The following is a 22,251-nucleotide window of genomic DNA, read 5'->3' as shown; positions in this document are numbered from 1 at the left end:
GAGGCGCGCCCGGAGACGGCACTTCCGGCGCGGGTTCCGGCGCGCGGCCGTGCTGTGTCAGGCGGGCGCTGCCGCCATGGCGGGCGAGGGAGGTGCGTTCCGGCTGCGCTGCTCCCTCCTGGGGCACGGCCAGGACGTGCGGGGCCTCACCCGCGGCCTCTTCCCGCAGGGCGGCTTCGTGTCCGTCTCGCGGGACCGGACGGCGCGGCTCTGGGCCCCGGACGGGTGAGTGTGGGGCCGCGGCGCTGGGCGGGCCCGCTCCGGCCGGCGCCCTGCGAGGACGAGGGCGCGGAGGTGGCGCCGCCGGGGAGCCGCCTGAGCCCCCCCGGGGTGGTCTCCGCGGCCGTGACCCCCTCAGGGGCTGGCGGCTGAACCGACGGGGCCGGGGAAGGCGGCGGGCGGAGGGACCCTGTTCTGGAGGCGCCCGAGAGTGGCATTGTCGCTTGCATGGATGAGAAGGGGTTGGAAGGGACCTTAAAGGTCATCTGGTCCCATCCTCCCTGCCATGCGCAGGGACACCTTTCACTAGACCAGGTTGCTCAAAGCCCTATCCAGCCTGGCCTTGAACGTTTCCAGGTATGGGGCATCCACAACTTCCGTGGGCGCCCTGTTCCAGTGCCTCACCACCCTCAGAGTAAAGAATTCCTTCTGTGTCTCTAACCTAAATTTCCTCTCTTTCAATCTGTACCTATTACTCCTTTTTCTGTTACTACAGTTCCTGATGAACAGTCCCTCTCTGGCTTCCCTGTAGGCCCCTTCAGACACTGGAAGGTTGCTGTCAAGTCTCCACACAACCTTCTCTTCTCCAGGCTGAACAGCACCAACTTTTGCATGCCTGCTGTGAGGGAGATTTTATGTGTTTAAGCAGTTAGCTGTAGGTCAGTGTTCCAGCTTGGTTTGCAGATGATAACAATGCCAGTTAATCTCGGCATCTTTTTTCTGGGTGGTGTCAAGAATGTTGTTTCCACCTCATGGTATTCAATGCCAAAGTATTCCTGCTAAGTTTTGCCAGTAAGGCAGTATGCTTTGAATGTTTTAAAAAAATCCATCTTTTCTTGTCTTTGCTGAGCAAACTTCTTTGAACATAATGTGAAATATGAACAAAAAACTGCACAGAAAGTTTGAATACACAAGGGCATTGAAAAACGAAAAACATATTAGGTTTTTTGATATTCGTGTTGCATGGGGTTGTCTCCTACTGAATTTGTTGTGTCGAATTCACAAAGTGAATTTTTCAAGATATCACTGTGACCAGAAGCAGCACTGCTAGGCAGTGTGCTTTGCAGAGAGTGGAGATGCAGGCTATTGCTGGAAGACACAGGATGTACCTCCTCTTCTGACTATAGTTTCAAATTGTGAACTGCATTCTGAAGCTGCTAGGCAGCTTCACTGCCTTCCAGTAAAACAGATGATTGGCAAATTTGCTGGAAGCTTACATGTGTCATTATACTGAGCTCTGCAACTGAGGTGAAGGAAGACTAATCTCATTAAGTGTGTCTTGTTAAATCTCTCATCACAAAGGAAAGAAGTTGTTAAATTGCACAGAAATTTGCAGCAGAAAAGGAAGTCTAATTTTACCCCATAATTTTTGAGGACTCTGTGAGGAAGACATGAGTAACTTATGTGGAGTCATAGTGTTGGTAATGATTGTCTTTCTCTGCCCTGAAGACCTGGGGATTACAGTAGCCAGGGTTCAGTGGGTAAGCACACTGCTGTATACTGGTTTTATTGTTTAGATTTGCCAGGAAGATGTGTTGCCTTCACTTGTTCACTGTACCTTCAGCAGATATTTTAGAATTTAAAAGAATGTAATGATTTCCTTACATATATCAAGCTTTCCAAGCATTAGACTATGAAGGATGACAGTGTGATGTGTTATGTTTTTTGAGAGTGGGGGAACAAACACAGAAGAGAAAAAAGAAAAAACAAAACAAACCAAGCACACAACACCACAACCTGTACTGGGAATAAGTAGCTTCTTCCAGTTAGTCTATAACTATTGAATTTCACTCAGGGTGAAGAAATGAGGGTGCTGCTTAAATCAGTTATGATCTATTTAACTATTAAACCTCTACAGTGCTCTTCATGAAGAGCCAATTAATAGATTTGGCAAGCAGTAGAGTTTCTTCATTTGTGTGCTCTGTTATTTTAGCTTGTATTGGGATACATATTTGAGTCTTAAGACAGCGAAAGATTTCGTAAAGGTAAACTGTTACTGTTTCTGATCACATTTGGCATGTTTGCAAGGAAAATGAAAACTTAAGTCTTTTCAGGCCTACCACTGCAGAAAAAGAAGTTTAGAGCTTTAAGTATTGACTACTGGGTAGGAATGCTGGGATATAGTATTTCTCTTAGGTATTTCGTTCCTTCTAGGTCATCCATAGTATTTATTTAGCACAATGCAAGCATAGTTATTAATTCAAGAGTTGAAAGTACTGTTTCTGTCATGACTCTGAACTGATTGTCTCGTATGTTTAGTCTTAACAGGGGTTTTACTGAAATGCACTGTATGAGTGGCCACTCAAATTTTGTATCTTGCGTGTGCATCATACCTCCAAGTGACCTCTATCCTCGTGGGCTGATTGCAACTGGTGGCAATGATCATAATATTTGCATTTTTACAGTTGACAGCACAGCTCCTCTTTACATCCTTAAGGGTCATAAAAACACAGGTATGTAGTAATTTTACTTTGGAGTTTTTTTGCATGATTTATTAGAGAGGAAATTAAGTTGAATTTATAAAACTCAGGTTTGATTTATTTGGTACATAATGTAGCAAACAATTATGGCCTCTGCAAACGGGATTTTATAATTTTAATTCATGCAGTGACAATTCATGGCAAGGACTTCCAAGTTCATCTTGATGAATGTTTGGACTTTTACTGCATATGTGAACTCATGGCAATTTACAGAATTATTACCATTTTGCCAAGGGCTGCATTTTTAAGAAGCAGTTGTTTCTTCATGTACTAAACTTAATTTTTATGTCAAAGCTGATTGGAGCAGAGAAAGTCAGCTTCCTAAATAAACTTTCAATGCCCATTTTGTTACATAGATAAGGATATAATATTAATTGGTGCTTTAAATACGTAGTTTTATACTGGGTTACTGGAGCATTTTCAGATTATCTTTTTACTGAATCTTTAAATGTCATCACAGCTTCTTGGTGGTAGTAGTTTGCCTTCCAAGCAAACGACTATTTTTTTTTTTAACAAAATCTTGCTTCTTGAGGACACAAATTAACACCTGTTGCAAAAAACTTGGTTTTCTGTGACATCTTAAAAACTAAACCTTTGCATTAATTCTGTATCTTGACTAGTTATCTAACCTGCTTGTCATCGTATTCTGATCTGAGGAGAAGAGGTCTGGTACTAAAAGAAATTTAAAAATATGAATGGCAAAAATATTTCAGATTTTGTAGCCTAAAGTTGAGAGATTTTGAAGCAACTTCTTTCTAGGTTGCAGTGCAGTTATAGTTCCCCAGACTCCTCAATACTAACTATGCTATTGATACCCAGTAAATCTCCTCAGGTTAATCTCTTTAAGTTACTGGAGGAGATTTGTGGCAATGCAGGACACTTGTCAGTTCTTACTTGAATGTTCGTTCCAGTTTGCAGCCTTTCATCGGGGAAATTTGGCACATTATTAAGTGGATCATGGGACACAACAGCCAAGGTGTGGTTGAATGACAGGTGTATGATGACGTTACAGGTATGAAGTTCCTCTACATGAATATAAAATGAGTACTCTGAATTTGATTCTGACAGTCTGACAAGTCTAACAATGTCGAGTTTTTTGCAGGGTCACACAGCTGCAATATGGGCAGTGAAAATACTTCCTGAACAGGGATTAATGTTGACTGGTTCAGCTGACAAAACTATAAAACTGTGGAAGGCAGGCAGATGTGAAAGAACATTCACTGGTAAATGTTGCTGTAGTTGATAATTTCATTAGGGTAATGTATTCTTTTAAAAAGAGAAAAAAACCAAAACATTAAAACCTTACAAAACCATGGATAAATTGAACAATACTTGGGCAGGATTTTTAAAGTCTCTGAAGTTGTATGCTCAGAAGTCACATGATTTTTAAAAGAATAAGATTTTTACAAGAATTGTGAGCAATTTTTTTTTTTTAACTTCTCCGATAATGAAGATTTGTTGCCTGGATTTAGATGTGAGCTAAATAGAAATGGTGTACTGCTGCTAACAGAGAGAAAAACTGCATTAAATTTTTCCTTTCTTTTATAAAGGGCATGAAGATTGTGTGAGAGGTTTAGCTATTCTCAGTGAAACAGAATTCCTTTCCTGTGCTAATGATGCTAGTGTTCGAAGATGGCAGATATCTGGAGAATGTCTGCAGGTGTACTATGGACACACAAATTACATATACAGCATCTCTGTTTTCCCTCAGTGTAAAGGTAGGGTTACTTTTGTGACTATTACCCAATATGAAATGCAGTGACAGGGTGGGTGTTCTGTTGTTGAACTCAGGTAGTGTTTAATTTACTTCTTACATCTAGTGTAAATAGATTTTAAAAAGTGCTGTGATTGACTCCAAATCACACCTGTGTCAGAGTTACTCTGGCAGTATGTGGGATAAAAGGTCCTGGGTTAGGGCTAATTGAAGCCTTAAGTGAAACTTGGGTGAAGCAGTAGGCAAGACTGTTGTCTAAATTGCCACCCGTGTTTCAGCACTGTTGCGGAGGAGTAAAGTAGTAATGTGTGGTTTACCAGTTTGACATAATATAAATTTACATAATCCCACAATGTGCATTATAAATACTTTAGGTTAAGAATTTTATGTATGAGGCTAAATTACATTTGTTTTCAGAATTAGAGGTTTAGAGGTTCAGAACTAGCTGTTGCAGACAGTTGCAGAAGAAATTCCAAGTCAGTGACCTTTATGTGGTGTATGGGACACTTGTGCATTTGTTCAACAGGTAAAGTGCATGTATATAAATGGATGTGTATATTGTAAACTTCCTATGCCTTAGAATTCCTCACTGAGGAGTTGTAGACGTTTGAGAGTGCTTTATGCATGTTTTTTTAAAAAGCAGGCTTGCCATCCAAAACTCAGTTTAAAACAAATGCGAAACTGTGCGAGTTAAGTGCAAGATGAAACAGTGATGATTACCAAATCGTTTCACGCTTGAAAGGAGGAAGGGATCATTGTTTGTCTTGGGCATAATTGCATTCCCTGCCTGGGTGTGTAGTTTGCAATTTATGCACTTGACAAGACAGATTAGAAGTGGCTTTCCTTTTGCTCTCTTCTTACAATTGAGAGAAGTAATAAATTGTAGAAAGGTTCTTTTACTGTTCTAATTTTTAGATACCCAGTTGCACAATGGCATCTAGTATCACAGGATGCTAAAAATATACTTTAGAAGTTTTTATATTTTTTTTTATTTTCAGATTTTGTGACTACTGGAGAGGATAGATCTCTTAGAATCTGGAAACAAGGGGAATGTGCTCAAACAATCAGACTCCCAGCTCAGTCTGTGTGGTGCTGCTGTGTGTTAGACAATGGTGACATCGTAGTTGGTGCAAGGTATCCAGATTTTATTCTCAATATATTTGTAGATCCAAATCTGCAAGTCCTTGATGAAATTGAAAACATCACTTGGAGTATCAGTTTCATTTCTATTTAAAAATGCAGCTGTCAAAATGTGCGTGTATGTGCTAAGTTTAAACATGTGCTATACTTCATCCAAAATGTAATTTTTTTATATGACTCAGAGAGGTAGAGTGAATTCTTTGGAGATATGGTAAACCATGAATAGATAGAGAATAAATGTATAAATACTGTGTAAAGAAAATTTTTGATAAGCATATCATATCTTGATTTTAAAATTATATTAAAGCCAGGGTTAGCTGCTTGATTCCTTCTCTGGGTGGTTTTAACATGACAGTGAATTCCTTCCATAGGAATAATTGAGAGGAGTAATTAAAAGTAGCGATGGTTTCTTTTGATGTAGAAGTCGCCATTAGAATTTATGTAATCACTGTGATTTTTAAAATCCTATTTCTGTTTGAATGTTTTCTCTCCATTCAGTGATGGAATTATAAGAGTGTTTACAGAGTCTTTGGAACGTACAGCAAGTGCTGAGGAGATTCAAGCTTTTGAAAATGAGCTTTCCCAAGCATCCATTGACCCTAAAACTGGGGATTTAGGAGATATTAATGCTGATGACCTTCCTGGAAGAGAACATCTTAAGGATCGTGGTAAGTTAGTGTACTTCTGTGATTTTAGAGATGCCTCCAAATCTGGAGGTATTGAAACTTTTAATAGTTTACAAAATTAAGGCTTTAATCACTTTCAGTAGGGTTGCTGAAGGAAACAGCTTAATTTTGCTCTACTAATTCCACTGATTCTTTTGGAGGCAAGACTCTAGGGTTTTTTGTTTGTTTGTTGGGTTTTTTTTTGGTAGACTAGAATGGTAAAAAAATATTTGTCTTATGGGATAATTTAGAAAAAGATAGAATTCAGGATGCTGCAATGTGTTCAAGATGTTTTGGATCTGTTCCGCCAGCCATACCAACAGTATATGAGTCAGGTATTTTGCAAAGGGACTACTGAATGTGGAATTTTTTTCTTCCCTAAAATAAGCATTAGGTGCAAATTTTCTGCTTTAGCTTTTGGCTTGAAAGATAGTTTTCGTTAACTCGGTTCACACTTTCTAGGTACTCAGGAGATTCCTGAGAATGCAGTAGAAGCAGTAGTAAACATTACTCTAAAATAGACAAATACTTTTTACGAAGGTGAAGTAAACAGTGATTTCAACCCTTGGCTCTCATAAGCAAGTGGAAATCTTACAGCCATATGGAACTTTGCATCTAGTTAAGACCATGGGAGAGTATCACCTTTCTTGGTTGTCATCTCACTGGGGAAATGATAAACTTTTGAAATACTTGACCTAAGTAAGGGTTGGTTTTGCAAGTTAGTCTGGTGGCAGATACCGTTACCGTAACTGTAAATGGTGTTGTCAAGATACCTCCTGTTCTTGCTGTGACGTGTAGTTTTGTGCTGGTTTTGGCTGGGATAGAGTTAATTATCTCCAATAGGAGCTAGTGTGGGGCTGCGTTTGGATTTGTGTTGGAAATGGTGTAGATAACACAGGGATGTTTTCATTTCTGCTGAGCAGGGCTTACACAGAGCCAAGGCCTTTGCTGCTCCTCACCCCACCCCACCAGCAAGGGAGTGCACAAGGAGCTTGGAGGGGTCACAGCCAGGACAGCTGAGCCCAGATGACCCAAGAGATATCCCATACCACATGGCATCATGCTCGGGATATAGACTAGGGGGAAGAAGGAAGGGGGGGATTTTGGTGATAACATTTTTCTTTCCAAGTAACTGTTAAGCATGATGGGAGTCTTGGAGACAGCTGAACATCTGGCTGCCCATGGGAAGTGGTGAATGAATTCCTTGTTTTGCCTTGCTTGTGCATGTGTCTTTTGCTTTACCTATTAAACTGTATTTCAACCCACATATTTTTTTCACTTCTACTCTTCCAATTCTCTTCTGCATCCCAGCCAGGAGGAGAGTGAGCGAGGGGCTGAGTGATGCTTAGTTGCCGTCTGGGGTTAAACCATGACATGTATCTACTTACTTCCTGTGCTGTGATGTTACGTGTTACTGAACTATTTTTTTCATTTTTAATGCTAAGCACTATTCAAAGACTTTCCTAAAGTAAATTGTATTCTTGAAATTGTTCAAACTCTTATACTCTGTCTACAGGAACACGAGATGGACAGACACGGCTTATTAAAGATAATGGTAAAGTAGAAGCATATCAATGGAGTGTTAGTGAAGGAAGATGGATAAAGATTGGTGATGTCGTTGGTTCTGCCGGAGCCACACAACAGACATCTGGAAAAGTTTTATTTGAAGGAAAGGTATATGCAAACTTTAGTTTTATTCTTTCCTAAGTAAAATACTGAATTTCCCGTTAAAATCTATTCCGGTCTTCGTTCAGATAAAATATAATGTAGAAAATAGGTATTTGTTTTGTACTTTCTTGTCATCCTTGATCTCAGAGGTAGAAGTATAAGTACTACTTGCTTCATTACTTCTGAAACACATTTTGTAAAATGAGTAAGCCAACGAAGACAAATTATTTTGGAGAAACTAGTAATAGAGAAATGATCAAGTTCTGTGGGGTAAAGCCCCACAGAAGCCTCTGAAGCTTGAGGGGTTTGAAATATTACAAAGTGTTAGGCTGTTTTCCATGAGAACAGTAAAGCTAATTAGATAGTTCCCATGGACACAGCCTTGAGTTATAAAGAGTACAAGGTTAAAGCTGTTTGGCTGAGTGCAGGTGCTGCATGCCTAAGTGTTTTTGCAAGAATATGTTTATATTATATGTGTGAGAAAGTAGAAACGGGCGAGCTCAGTAAAAGCTGCTGCTTCTGAGAAGCAGCAGACATCTCTCTGTCTCATCACCCTGTTGTGTGTCATGTGTGTTCTTTTGTTCTCAGACCAAGACCTATTGACATTTTACCCCACGACAAAGTTCTATTTTATTTGTTGTTAATAACTTGAGAAGTTAATTTCCTTTCCAAAGGAAGCGAACAATACAACTTAAAAATGCAAGGCTTACCTAAAATATTAGGTACTGGGCCTTCTGTACACCTTCTCTGTAGTAACCAAAGAACTTAAAGATAGCTGGAAAACGTTTCCTTTACTGAAATATACACAGAAAAGTCTGTCTGGGGCAGAAAAAATGCCTCAGAGATACAAATTTTCTCACTCACATGTTTTGAAAGTTAGAATGTTAGAAAATTGTAGTTTTTTAGTATTAGAAGTGTGCTTTTAAGACTGAAGTTTTTTGAGGCATCTGACTTTCCTGTAGCTTTTCAGGCAGCCAGAGCTGTCCATGAGAATTATGTGGTGCATCTGTTATTTTGTAACATATCTACACAAACGTTATCATGATATGTTGTTTTACTCCACGTTCTGTTCTTGAGACAGAGAAGTCTGGAAACTACAGGTTTAAGTTTCTCATGATTTTGGCTGAGACAGAGTTCATATTCTTTTTAGCATCTGGTACAGTGCTGTGTGTTTTGGATTTAGAGTAGCAACATTCTTGATAACATACTGATGTTCTGGTCGGTGCTAAGTAGTGTTTACCCGGAGTCAGCAAATGTTTACTTGCAATCTCTGTAGGAGAGTATTATTGATACATTCTGCAGTATCACTGCTATTGATACATTACAGTGTTACAGTTTTTAGGCTTATTCCTGGGCTGGTTTTAGTCTACATTTGATACATCTTTTTGTAAAGAATGCTGTCAAACTTGTAATTTGCTTTTATTTTTTATTCCGCTTAAAGGAGTATGACTATGTTTTCACTATTGATGTAAATGAAAGTGGGCCTTCCTACAAACTGCCATATAACATCACTGATGATCCTTGGCTGAGTGCATACAACTTCCTGCAAAAGAATGATCTAAATCCTATGTTTCTGGATCAGGTGGCGAAGTTTATTATGGACAACACTAAGGGGCAAACACTGTTAAGTTCAAGTGCTCAATTTTCAGATCCATTTACAGGTAAAAATTTTAAACTTAAATGATGACATCTGTCACTCCTCCCAGTTTTGTGTCTTCAGCAAACTCGCTGAGAGTGTACTCTGACCTTCCAGATCATTAATGAGGACGTGGAACAGGAGTGGATGCAGTACTGACCCCGGGGTAGTGGCTGATGCCACTGATTACCACCCTCTGGGCCTGATTGTTCAGTCAGTTTTAAATCACCTCACTGTCACAGAATCAGAGAATTGTCAAGGTTGGAAAAGACCTCTAAGGATGTTGAGTCCAACCATTAACTTTGCACTTCTGTGTTCACCACTACACCATATCCCCAGGTGCCATATCCACATGTTTCTTGGATGCTTCCAGGTTGATGATTCTACCACTTTCCTGAACAGCCTATTCTAGTGCCTGACAACCCTTGCAGTAGAAAACTTTTACTTATATTTAATCTAAACCTCCCTTGGTGCAACTTGAGGCCATTTCCTCTCATCCTATCACTTGTTACCTGGAAAAACAGACCAACCTCCACCTTTCTACAACCTCCTTTCAGGTGGTCGTAGAGAGCAATGTGGTCCACCCTGAGCCTCCTTGTCTTAGGGCTAAACACCCTCAGCTCTCTAAGTCACTCCTCATAGGACATGCGCTCCAGACCATTCACCAGCTTCATTGCCTTTCTCTGGACTCGCTCCAGTCTGGCTTTTGATTTGGTTGTGTCCAAGTATATAGCATGTATGCGCCAGAAAACAAACTTTTGACTCTCAATTAGTATGGAAGAATTTGTTTGCATCAGGGGATGGGATCAGATTTCCTATAATACCACAATAAACAATAAGACATATATGATGTTTGGCTTTGTTTTTGAGCTGCTTCTGGCTGAAAAGTACTGACATTTGAATAACATCAAGCTGTGTTTAATAGTCACTGGTTTTCTTGCTGTTTCACTAGGTGCTGGACGTTATGTTCCAGGCTCTTCATCTGGATCGAATACAATACCTGGGGCAGATCCATTTACAGGTAATGTAAAATCCGTAATTTGTCTGGCTAGCATGTAAGATGCGTATTTTAATCGTGTTCAGTTGTATTCCATGTTCGGCTCCAGATGGCTGTTTCTTGCAGCTCTCTGGGGCAGTAGTGTGGGACTGCCTGGTAAGGTGGGCTCTGCCACTGTCAAAGCATATGGAGATCTGTTCAGTAGCAGAGAGCCCTCTGCTGTCTGTTCTGCCTCATGTCACTCTGCTCTCCACAGCAGAAGGGTAAGGACATAAAACTTTTGTTTTGCAAAAATCCATATGCAAGGACAACACAGAAATGGGTATGTTCATAAAGGTAGTTCTCTATTTTCATTGTCACTCATTTTTTCTTATTACATGATTTTTATAAGTACCATGCACCCTAGATCCTTACTGGGATAGCTCTTGTAAAAAGCTACTGATAGCTTTTTACAAACAAACTTTGCTTGTTTGCAAAGACATCCCCAGTTGCAGCCCTGCTTTTTCAGACTTACCCCATCTGCAATAAGTAGCTCTTGCTCCTTGAAGGTCCTGTAGTCAATAAATGCCAAAGCTCTGCCAGTAAAACCAGCCATGCACTGAGCCACTGACCTACGTGATGAGTCCATTTCTATTCAAGCAATTTTGCTTTCTTGAGAGCATCAAAGAAACACCACCTGGGCCCTTCACTCTTGCTCCCAGGGCTCTCTAATCACCCTTGATACTATCCAGGACTTCCTTGGCAATACCATTGATGGCTTTGTGGAAGAGTAGCAGGGTAACAATCTTGGTAATGTCTCTCTGGCATCCCAGATCCAAGCCTATCCCAAGATATCTGGAGATATACTCCCGTGTCAGTAGTGGGTGCCTCCATACCCTGCAGGAGGATACTCTGCCTCCTGTCACTGTCACCTGCCTTTCTCCTGGGGAAACACCTGCTGGGTGCTTTTCCTAACCAGTGCCAGGGCACTGCCTGTTCTGTAGTTGCAGATCTACAGGTAGAGCTGAAGCCTTCATGCCATTGCCAAAACCCACAGCCTTCAGCCTTCCCCATCCTGGCAGTCTTTCTCTGTTCCTGTTCTACTTTGTTGTCCAGCGATCTCTTCTCCCGTGCTTTGTGTGGCTTTGTCTGTGATCTCTGCAGGTGGAGGTCTCGTCTGAGGCCTCACTGCCAGAAAGGAGAGTCCACCTCCCACAGGAGAGGCCACTTCGGGCCCCATGCACATAGAGAGCAGGTCTGAGCAGTGCCCTCCTGCTGGAGGCTTGTCATGGATAAGTACCTGCTGTGCTGTGGAGGCTTGTCATGGATAAGTACCTGCTGTGCTGAGGGCCTTTGCTCCTCTGGGTGCCAGAGACCATGCCAGTGGTCTCCCATTTGTGTCTCACTTAGCTAGTGAATGCTATCATCACCAACACCCTCACACATAGGCATAGATTTAATCCTTAAAGAAGTGTTGAAGATTTCTTTATAATTCCTTTAGTGCAAAATAATCCCTTTAATGGTGATTTTTGAAAACTAGTGACTAAATACAGGTATATATTACCTCTGTACCAGTGGTGGTGGTTAAAAAACTTAACATCTTTGTTTAGGTGCTGGTCGCTATGTTCCTGGTTCAGCATCAAATGTAGGAGCTCCAGTGGGCGGAGTTGATCCATATACAGGTAAGAGGTGATTTCTGCCAATGAAAAACATTCCTGATCTTTTGTTTTGTTTTTTCTTCTGACATGAATTCTGCATTGATGCAAATTGATACTAATGAGCAGACTGAAGCTGCTTATACTCTGGAAATTATTCAGCAAATATGGATAACAGAGCCTTGCTTTACATGCAGGAATTAGGTACACAAGCTCTTTATCAAAACATGGTCAAGGCCAAAATACTCCTTTTTGATTCTAACTTAACTGAATGCAGGTGCATCTGACTCAGCTTGTTCCCACACCCATTCCTATGAATGGCTGTGTATTTAGTTCGCATAATTAAGAAATCACTGTTAATAATTTAAACTTGTAAGTTTTTACATGAGGGGAAGACAGTTTGTGATTGCTTTAAATTTTAAACCTTGAATTTAAAAATAATGTAAGGAAAGACAGCTATTTGCATGAATGTTCATTTTTTTCCCAGAAGATACTTTTCTGAGTGACATTCAGCGGTAGAGAATTACTTCTAGGATATTGTTCTCTGTTAGACACTTTGGTGTGCTGTTGAATGTTCTGTATTGCATTTCTGTAGGAATGGGAGCCTACCAGCCAGCTGCAGCTAAAGCTGAAAATATTTATTTTCCGAAGAAGGATGCTGTCACCTTTGATCAGGCCAATCCTACGCAGATACTGGGTCAGTGTTTTATTATCAAGGATGACTTTTTTCATTTGTTTGAAGTAACTTGACATTTGAGCTTTTAACAAACCTAAGCAATTTCCCATAGCTTTCCTAATGTTTCTTGGTTTTACCTTTTAAAATTGCATTCATCATTTTATTGGTGCATGTATTTGAAGGCTTAGAAGTATGAGTACTTCACAGGAACTTTTACCTAATGCAGAATGTCCTTTCTTTCCTTTCCATTGCCTTGTATTCTTGTTTCCAAAGAATCTCTACCTTTTCTGTCACCAGTTTGTTTCTGTATATTTCTGTAAGGGTTTTGTAAAATAATTTGTACTCACAGTGTATCTGCCTTGAAGATATTAAAACTCAATTCTTTATCTCCCTTTTATACACAGACCTTGAAAATGTTTAGCTGTCTAGCTAGTCTGATGAGGAAACTTAGGAACAAGAGACTAGTTTTTAGAAAAAGTATACGTTCACCTTTATCCAACATCTTGAAGAGGGCAAGCTCCTGACTTTACAGCCATGGAATCATAGAATGGTTTGGTTTGGAAGGGACCTTTAAAGATTATCTAGTCCAATCTCCCTGCCATGGGCAGAGACACTTTTGACTAGACCAGGTTACTCAAAGCTCCATGCAGCATGATCTCAAGCACTTCTAGGAATGGGACATTGACATTTTCTCTAGGCAAGTTGTTCTGATGTCTCTTTCAGTTCAAAAGCATTAACCCTTGTCCTATCACTACAGGCCCCGATGAAAGGTCTCCTTCTATCTCATAAGCCTCCTTTAAGAATTGAAAGGCTGCAGTAGGGTCTCCCCAGAGCCTTCTCTTCTCCAGGCTGAAAAACCCCAACTCTCAGCCTTTCCTTGTAGTAGAGCTCTTCAACCCCTGTGGTTGCTTTTTTTGTCCCTTCTCTGGACCCATTCCAAGAGATCCATGTCTTTCTTGTGCTGAGGACCCCATAGGTGGATGCAGCATTACAGGTGGAGTCTCACAGGCAGCAGAGTAGAGGGGCAGAATCACCTCTGTTGCTGTGGTAGCCACGCTGCTTTTTATGCAGCCCAGGATGCAGTTGGCTTTCTGGGCTGTGAACACCTATTGCTGGCTTGTGTCCAATTTACTAATTAACCACTACCCCCAAGTCTTTTTTTCACTGCTGCTTTCAATCCCTTTTTAGCCCAGTCTGTATTCATGTCTGGGATTACCCTGAAACAGGTGCAGGACCTGGCATTTGGCCTTGTTGAATTTCATCAGGCTCACATGGGTCCACTACTCAAGCCTGTCAGATCTCTCTGGAGCCTTCTATCTGTGGTATTGCTCTTTTACATATTGTTCAGGTTTTATTTTCTGATTAAAAAAAATGTCAGAATCTTCAGTTAGCCTTATCCCGTTGTGCTGAATTTTGTTGCACTCTGTTATTTGTTCAAGGAGAAGTTAAGAGATTCACAAACTAGATACTTTTCCTGGAGGTTTTGGCTATTAAAGAGGTTTAGCCTCCTTTTGGTTTTTCACAGATTAACAGTAAAATTTTGTTCAGACTTCCTAAGAGGGAGAACAGCAAGACTGGCTGACATTCATGTTATAGCAAAGCCAAGACTTTCACTTAGTCTTTAAAACATACTGCATCACTTTATTTTTATCCTGTAGTCTTGAAGGATAATGGTATTACTCACAGGCTTAGTGGGCTGTTTGTTTTTTTGAAGTTTAGAATTGGAAAACTAGGTTTACTGTGTTTTCCCCGCAGTTTTGTAACAGTGCATGGTTAGATACACTTGTAAATATTAAGGCTGGACTGGGAGAGATTTAATCAATGAATGTTTGTATTGTATTTTTTTTTTTTTTCACGAGGGCCCATGGTTGGTTTTTTTGTGCATACTATAAAACAAAAGGGTGTACTAATGTAATGTTGTCTGCTTGTGTATTTATTGACATGCCCCTCATTATGTCTGGAAGAACCATGATTGGCAGGTCCTTAATGCTCGATCCATTACATTAAAATGATTTTTCCAATACTTGGATTTTTAAATCACAATGAAGTTTGAATACAGGACATGCCATAAGCAAAATATGATCACAAAACTTAAATAAGAAAAAATACAAAACCCGTGATCACACTAAGGACATATGGTTTCTTCATTGTTTCTATGACCTAATAATAGGAAAGAACAAAAAAGAAATCATATTTGTTATGAAAGCTCTAATGGTCTTGTGATTATTTTCTGCATTTTTCTCTTTATGTAGGCGTTTTCTGAAATTTTCAACAAATTCTGAATCTTTTTGTTGCACTGTTAGAGGAGATTTTAGTAGTAGTGATCATTGTGGTAATTGAAAATTTAAATTAGAAAATTATGAAATTGGGAAAAGTGTTCAAAAATTCATCACCCCCCAAAAACCCCTAATTACAGTAGTTGTTACTTGTTTGTAAAGTCCTTTTGTAGTGTTTCATTCAAGATCTCGATTTGTGAAGTTCTCTTATCAGAAAGCCATGCCTCTTCCTTTGGTTTTACAGGCAAATTAAAGGAACTTAATGGCACAGCAGCTGAAGAACATAAACTTACAGAAGATGACTTGATAATCCTAGAAAAGTTATTATCTGCAACATGCAACACCTCTGCAGAAACACCTACAGCACAGCAAATTCAGACTTTATGGAGAGCAGTTAACTGGCCAGAAGGTAGACACTTGCAGTTAACTTCTTGTACTGTCATCTCATCAACACTTCACCATGAACAAAAAGTCTTGTTATGCTGTTTATTACACAGAGTCTGTCTCAAAGACTTGATAGCCCTAGTAGAAGACAGATGATGAACAGGTGCTAACAACACTGATCAGCAGCAGAGGCAAAACTGATAGTTGGTTATCAGGTTTCGTTGTTGTCACAGTAGTAAATGTGAATGAGAAACTTGATATAAACATCAGTCATGGTTATTTCATTAGCAGAGTCATCCTCAAAAATGTGTGAGATTTGTTTGGAAATACAGCAAGGAAGTGTGAGCTTGGGATCATACGTTTTTATCAAATGAGAGATGAAATTGTAGAGATAAATTATGTAAAAAAAAATATCAAAAGTAGCTCTTATTTTAATGTGGTAGAAAGGGAGAAGTTACAGAAGCTCTAGGCTATGTGGTCAAAACTGCACTGATGAAATGACATTCTGAATGAATGCAAGTGGAGGTGATATAATTCCATGTAGTAATGTATCATCAGCAGTGATAGATTGGAAAGGCTATTTTGGTTATTAAGGCATATTCTGGAAAGAAAGCGTGCATTGCATATACAGGTATCTAAAAATGTGGTGAAAATTAACTGCTTTCTTGAAGATGGAGTTCAAGATTAATTAGCTGGAAGAACATTTTAGTATTAAAAATTTATGGTCATTATATAACATCACTTAATCAAAGTATATTTTGCATAGCTGGGAGCTATGGTAATGGGTAATGTCATACTTTCCAGACTCTCTTTCTATTGTACAAAGCATTAATTCTGAAGATTCTGCATGTCTGAAGGAAAAACCTCAATAAGTAGTTAGGCAGGTTCAGCTTTGATTTGATTATAAGCATAGGATAGCAATAGTAGATCAAGGAGACAAGGGGGGATACAACTGAACAAACTTTTAGTTCAGATTACTTAAAATCATTTCCAGCTGATCAGTTGAGAACCTGTTTTCTATTTTCTTTGCAAATTTTGTCTCAGAAATGAAGGTAATTAAAATATTTTTTCTCTTTTTTTTTTTCCTGAAAGCAGTTTTGTAGTGATGCTGTCTATGTAGGGATGTTTAGTCAGAAGCTTTCAGAGACATTTGCCTTCAGTGTTATCAATTAAAGATTTTGGAAAGATTTAAGATTTTCTGCAAAGCACTGTGTTTGTCCTAAATTAAGGGTTATGGGTTTTTTTATGATAAGTGTTAATAGAATGGATTTGTCAATATTTAACTTCATGAATTTCAAACAACTTGTGCTTTACCGGAGTCTCTGCATGAAACTGTTATTGTCTGTTCCCCAAGCTACAGGGCTAAGGGCTGTATCTGAAAGAAAACTCACTGGCACATTTGCACAAAATGCAATATTAATTTTAAAATTCTGTTCTGTTTTGTTTCTTAGATATTGTCTTTCCAGCCCTAGACATTCTTAGATTGTCTGTCAGGCATCCCACTGTGAACGAAAACTTCTGCAGTGAAAAGGAGCATGTACAATTTATCGTCCTTCTCCTTAAATTTCTGAACCCTAAAGGAAAGCAAGCAAACCAGCTGTTGGCACTTAGAGCTCTTTGCAATTGTTTTGTCAGCCATGCAGGTGAGAAGCTCATGATGGAACAGAGGGATGAAATAATGACACAAGCAATAGAAACTAAATCGGGCAATAATAAGAACATCCACATTGCGCTGGCCACACTGACATTGAACTATGCTGTATGTTTACATAAAGTCAACAACATTGAGGGCAAAGCTCAATGTTTATCAGTCATCAGCACAGTTATGGAAGTTGTTCAAGACCTTGAAGCCATTTTTAGACTCCTTGTGGCTCTTGGGACGCTTATCAGTGATGATACAAATGCTGTGCAATTAGCTAAGTCTCTTGGAGTTGACTCTCAAATAAAAAAGTATGCCTCTGTATCGGAACCAGCTAAAGTAAAAGAATGCTGTAGGTTTGTTCTTAATCTGCTATAATAACTTTTAGCACTTGGGAGACACAGTGTATGCAGAAAAAAGATGCTTCTATTCATATTTTATGACAGATTATACTTGAGAAAACACTGGGGATTAATTACACTTGATTTGTTGCAAGATGCAGAGCAAATAAAATTTTTTTCACTGTTTGTCATTTGACTGCTTTTCTGAAGAGTATGATGCACAGGATCTTTTCAACAAGTCCTGACACTGCTCAGATCAAAATAGATCACCAAGAACAAACCATCTCAGTACTTACAGGTCATCTAGATGGAAAGGTAGGAAATGCCTGTTATTTAGTGACTGTCAACTCTGACACCCACTCCAACCACATTTCTTTGTTTCAGCATGATGAGTCTGTTTCTTGACTTGCTTTTTGTCAGCAGAGAAGGGGTCCTGAGAACTGTTAAGTTCAATAGTGCATTTCACAAGCTTATTAGTTAACATTGGTTAATATTAACCCTTGTCAGATAGCGTGGTAAGGAATTTTTTCATCAGCTTTTCTCCACTTCCTTTTGAAAGCTAGCTGTTTGTGGCTCTTACTGTTTTTTAACCCAGAACTAGGGTATTTTTAGAGGGGTAGAATCTCTGATTGCATACAGATGATGACCTTCACTCACAAGTTTGTATCTTGCAGCTTGTAAAATAGTGTGAACTTCTACAGAAGCTTTTACCTGACTTTTTAACTTTTAAGGACAGGAATACCCCACCAATTCATAGCAAGTGTCTTACTCCAGAAAGTATGCTGTAAAATTCAAGATGATTAAAAAGAAGAAGAGCCATCTTGAAGAACGGGAGAAAAACTTAGGTGCAGAGAACAGATCGAACAGCAGAAGCTTGAAGATGCTTCCTAGACGTGGCCTTGTCTGTCAGTGTTTAAGAGGCATTTGGACAATGTCCTTAACAAGATATGCCAACTTTTGGTCAGCCAAAAAGTGGTCAGGCGGTTGGACTAGATCATTACAGGTTCTTTACAACTGAAATATTCTAAACTGTATGAATATAAAGTCAAGTTTTATGCAATAGCTTTAACTTCATAAGTGTGGTGACTGTGAAAAGGGAAAATAGTATTTTACAGCTCATTCCAGCAGATCTAAGATGTTCAGCTCCAAAGGGGAATGTTACCTTCTACTACTCCTGCACTACATTTGGATTTAGAATTAAGATGAACTGAAGATTGTCAATGTTCCAGTTACATTTTGCATTAGACTAATAGAATGGAAAACATGAAAAAAAAATGGGCAAGCTTTTCTGGCACATGAGTTCTGGCACATATCTGCCAGAGATGAACGTTTATGTGACCAAGAGCTCTGACTTTTTTTTTTTTTCTATATCTACCTGAACTGTCTGAATTACTACACTACTTCCAGAAAATCTTCTCCTTCTGTGTCCACTGTTGATGGATTTCTAGATACATACCCTTACAAACAGTCTTGATCATGGTCTTAGTCACAAGTTTTCTCATTTGATCCATTGCAGGTTCATGTATTAGGCAGTCAAAGAGATTATTGGGGATTTACAGTGCTCAGTAGATGAACCTCTTCCTGCGAAAGCATCTAAGAAGCTACCATTAGGAAACATGTTTGTGAAATAATGTGCCTGTCTGTTGAATTTTGGTTGCCTACTATACAATTGTTCTTGAAACTTTAGCTTTTAAATGTTGTGCTCTATAACTGTGTTTGTACATGTGCTATTTTAAAAAAACTATACTTGTCTTAACATTTTGATTTTATTATTGTGGGATTGCTCTGTTACAGGTTATCTCTTCACGTGAAAATTGTCATGAATTTCCCAGACCAAAAATTAATGTTTATATTAATAAACATACTCTGGCAACTCCAAAAAATGGTATATTAAGAGATATTACAAAATTTGATTAAATTTGCGGAGAAATGATGAGGCACAGAAAAAAATCCTTCTTCTAGGGCCTGCAGCAATGCATATTAGGCAAGATAAACAAAGCAGGCCAGGAATATTTGGAGAGAAAGACACCTGCTTCTAAAAGGGTACTGTGGTATCCAACCATTCTATAATCTAGCATTGTCTGAGGGAACAGAGGGAGTGGGAAATTGTATGCTATTGCTTGTGTTTTAAATTACACTTTAAAACTCCAGTGTGGTTCATGTCAGCATGCGTGTACCTAAACACACAAATACATGTAAGTACTACACAATCTGCTGCTGAGGTCACAAACAAGTAGAACACCTTAAGAATGTCACCAGGATGCATTTTCTGTTTCAGTGAAAGCATGTTAAACCTATACTGAGGAAACATGCCAGGCATGATGTCCATGATGTACAATCTTTTGAGACCAGAGGACATTGAAAACAAATACATGCCTGTCACACAGCTCAGACCTGGCTTGCTATCTAGAGCAGTAAACTGCAGAGGAGTTGATCTGTGTGCTGCATGTTCCTGGTTTGATTCATTGGGGGATAGTGAAAGTATGTTTTGAGAGATTTCAAGAGCCCATTAAAGAGAAGTTGTGTCTTCTGCTAAGAATTCAAAGCTTCTCAGTAGATGCCAAAATTCTTTTGGCATCTTTTTCTAAGCTAGAATGGAAGCTCTTAGAACAGGAAACAGCACGTAATAGCACCTCATGTTAAAGCTTTGTTGTTAGGCATGCCTTGGGTTTTATAAAGTGGAAATACCTGGGATCTACTTGGACTAGAACTCAGGACACTGTATAAAATGCCGCCTTAGGGAACTGAAAGAGGAACCAAAACTGACGGAGCTCAGCACCAACTGCTGTACTTGCCAAGACAAATGGACACTACAGTTACATAAATTGGGATACTTGTATCACAAAGGTTTTGTAATGTATAAATCATTATTATGATGCACCTTGCTCTCATCAGGACCTAATCATGCAGACTTTTAGCTACTCAGTTGTGTTCAGGCTACAGACAAATAGACTAACTTCAGTCTGCAAACCTATTTCATTAAAAGCACTGTACATTGAAATACACATTCATGAATCATTGGTTGCAGACATTTCTTTATAAAGTAATATGCTCAAATAATCTATAAAGAGTAGTACCATAGATCAGTACTATAGAGGAAAATTTAAATGGTTTAGGAAATATTACAACCTGCTGGTTCCAGTTGTGTGAAGTTTTTTTATTTAAAAATAGTTAACCTGTCTTAGCTGAATGTGATCCACTACTATATGCTCTGATGACTTTCCTCTTTTTGTCTCTTTCTCTTTAAACTGTCAACAAATCCAAAGTCTAGGAACAGCAGACATTTCACAACTTTTCAAAATTTGTACTGAGTAGACTGTGAAATAAAACATTCAGCAACAAATTGCAGCTGTTAACAGCCTAAAGAGTATCTGGGTGTTTTCAGATGTCCTGTTCTTCCAATGGATTTTTGATGTTTATTCCCTGTAGAGATTGAGCTTTCAGTTTTGGTGGGAAATTTTGTTTCTAGACTTTCCAATTGCAAAGATAAATTTGCAAATGTGGACCACACCACTGTTGATCTGTATCAAACACATAGAAAAAAAGGCATTCAATATGAACTACCCTTTTTGACAGTAGAATTTGAAGCCTGTGATCAGAAATCTTTTCATCAGCATGCCCAGTTAGCTTCTGTATTCTGTATGAGTAGGTGCTGCATTTATTGAAAATGCAGTTTGCATGCCTAAGCATACACTACTTAACCTTTTATTTTCCTCACAGTTGCTCAGGGGATCCCATTTTCATCTCAAACTCACAGACCCTACATTAATGTTTCTTAATTACATTACCTCTGCCATCTTCAGAGTACACTAAGGCAGTCATTTTCTGATGATAAATATGATGATCTATTCCCACCCATCCAGGTAATCTAACAACACAGACTAATCAGGGTCAATTCTGACACTATCCACCTCTGCAGGGACTCACACTTGCTGAAAAAAGAACAGATGGTACTTAATAAATTCTTCTAACCCTTTTGGAAAACAATGTCAGCCCATGCATCTGAAGACAGCACTTTTGATCACCACTAGCTTTGTACAACTTGCATTCAGCAGATCTCTACCTAAATGGGTCAATACCACCCATTTGCTGAAGATCCAACACAAAATGGACAGTAACAAACTAAAAGGCAACATGTTTGAATCTGGGAAACGAAACAGACACAGAAGAATGGACACTCCAGTGCATTAAATAAAGAAGAAAATAATTGCATATCTCTGCACAGAAAAGGAGGTTCTTAATACAATTCGCTCTGTGTAATGATGGACATTTTTCTACCCTGGTCTTCATTTTCAACTAACTGTCCTCCTTAGGATAACAGACCAAATTCCCTCTATAGCTAATCTTGGTGGTTGGTGGCTGAAGGCTGATCAGTGTCTGACTGAATTGCAGAGTGTGATCACCTGCCTTTACCAGGCTTCTCTGCTGTGATTCCTAATTGTTTGCATCCCCTGAAAAATGCTAGTGTCTCACTTCTCCAATACGCATGAAGTATCACAGTAAAACTAAAGTTACTGTTTTTCCAGAGTTATTGGCAATGCTTAAAGAGCCGGCAAGGGAAAAGTATGCAGGTCCTTGCACTGCTGAAACAGGTTGAGAGAGAGAGAAAAGGCCAGGATTAAACAGTAGTTACAGACAATGGAATCATTATAGAATTATCAAAGTTGGGAGAGAACTTGAAGATCTTGAACACCTCCAGGAATGGTGACTCCCCCGCCTCCCCGGGAAACTTATTCCAATGCCTCACCACGCTAGGAATGATTCTTTTTTGTTTGTTTGTTT

The 22,251-nt window shown here is 39.3% G+C and overlaps 1 protein-coding gene across 1 annotated transcript; it reads left to right on the top strand.

Annotated features, from left to right (window-relative positions):
* The first annotated feature begins 18 nt into the window (after positions 1–18).
* Positions 19–19,352, top strand: PLAA (phospholipase A2 activating protein). Its single transcript, XM_017816402.1, has 14 exons — positions 19–225; positions 2,479–2,672; positions 3,611–3,711; positions 3,802–3,922; positions 4,250–4,417; positions 5,412–5,547; positions 6,052–6,221; positions 7,735–7,892; positions 9,328–9,547; positions 10,475–10,543; positions 12,109–12,180; positions 12,749–12,850; positions 15,350–15,514; positions 16,941–19,352. Exons 1-14 carry the CDS (start codon positions 77–79, stop codon positions 17,504–17,506), a joined length of 2,391 nt encoding a protein of 796 aa, XP_017671891.1. The 5' UTR covers positions 19–76; the 3' UTR covers positions 17,507–19,352.
* The last annotated feature ends 2,899 nt before the right edge of the window (positions 19,353–22,251 follow it).

The sequence above is a fragment of the Lepidothrix coronata genome, unplaced genomic scaffold, assembly GCF_001604755.1.
Source record: "Lepidothrix coronata isolate B3197 unplaced genomic scaffold, Lepidothrix_coronata-1.0 Scaffold55, whole genome shotgun sequence".
Lineage (NCBI taxonomy): Eukaryota > Metazoa > Chordata > Aves > Passeriformes > Pipridae > Lepidothrix > Lepidothrix coronata.
Note: the sequence above shows the minus strand (reverse complement) of the source record. Positions and strands in the feature narration are given on the sequence as shown.

Excerpts from the sequence above, each read along its gene's own strand:
- PLAA (XM_017816402.1), top strand. The coding sequence starts at position 77 with ATGGCGGGCGAGGGAGGTGCGTTCCGGCTGCGCTGCTCCCTCCTGGGG. Across the intron at positions 9,548-10,474 it reads ATTTTCAGATCCATTTACAG|GTGCTGGACGTTATGTTCCA; the intron begins GTAAAAATTTTA and ends CTGTTTCACTAG. Across the intron at positions 10,544-12,108 it reads TGGGGCAGATCCATTTACAG|GTGCTGGTCGCTATGTTCCT; the intron begins GTAATGTAAAAT and ends ATCTTTGTTTAG.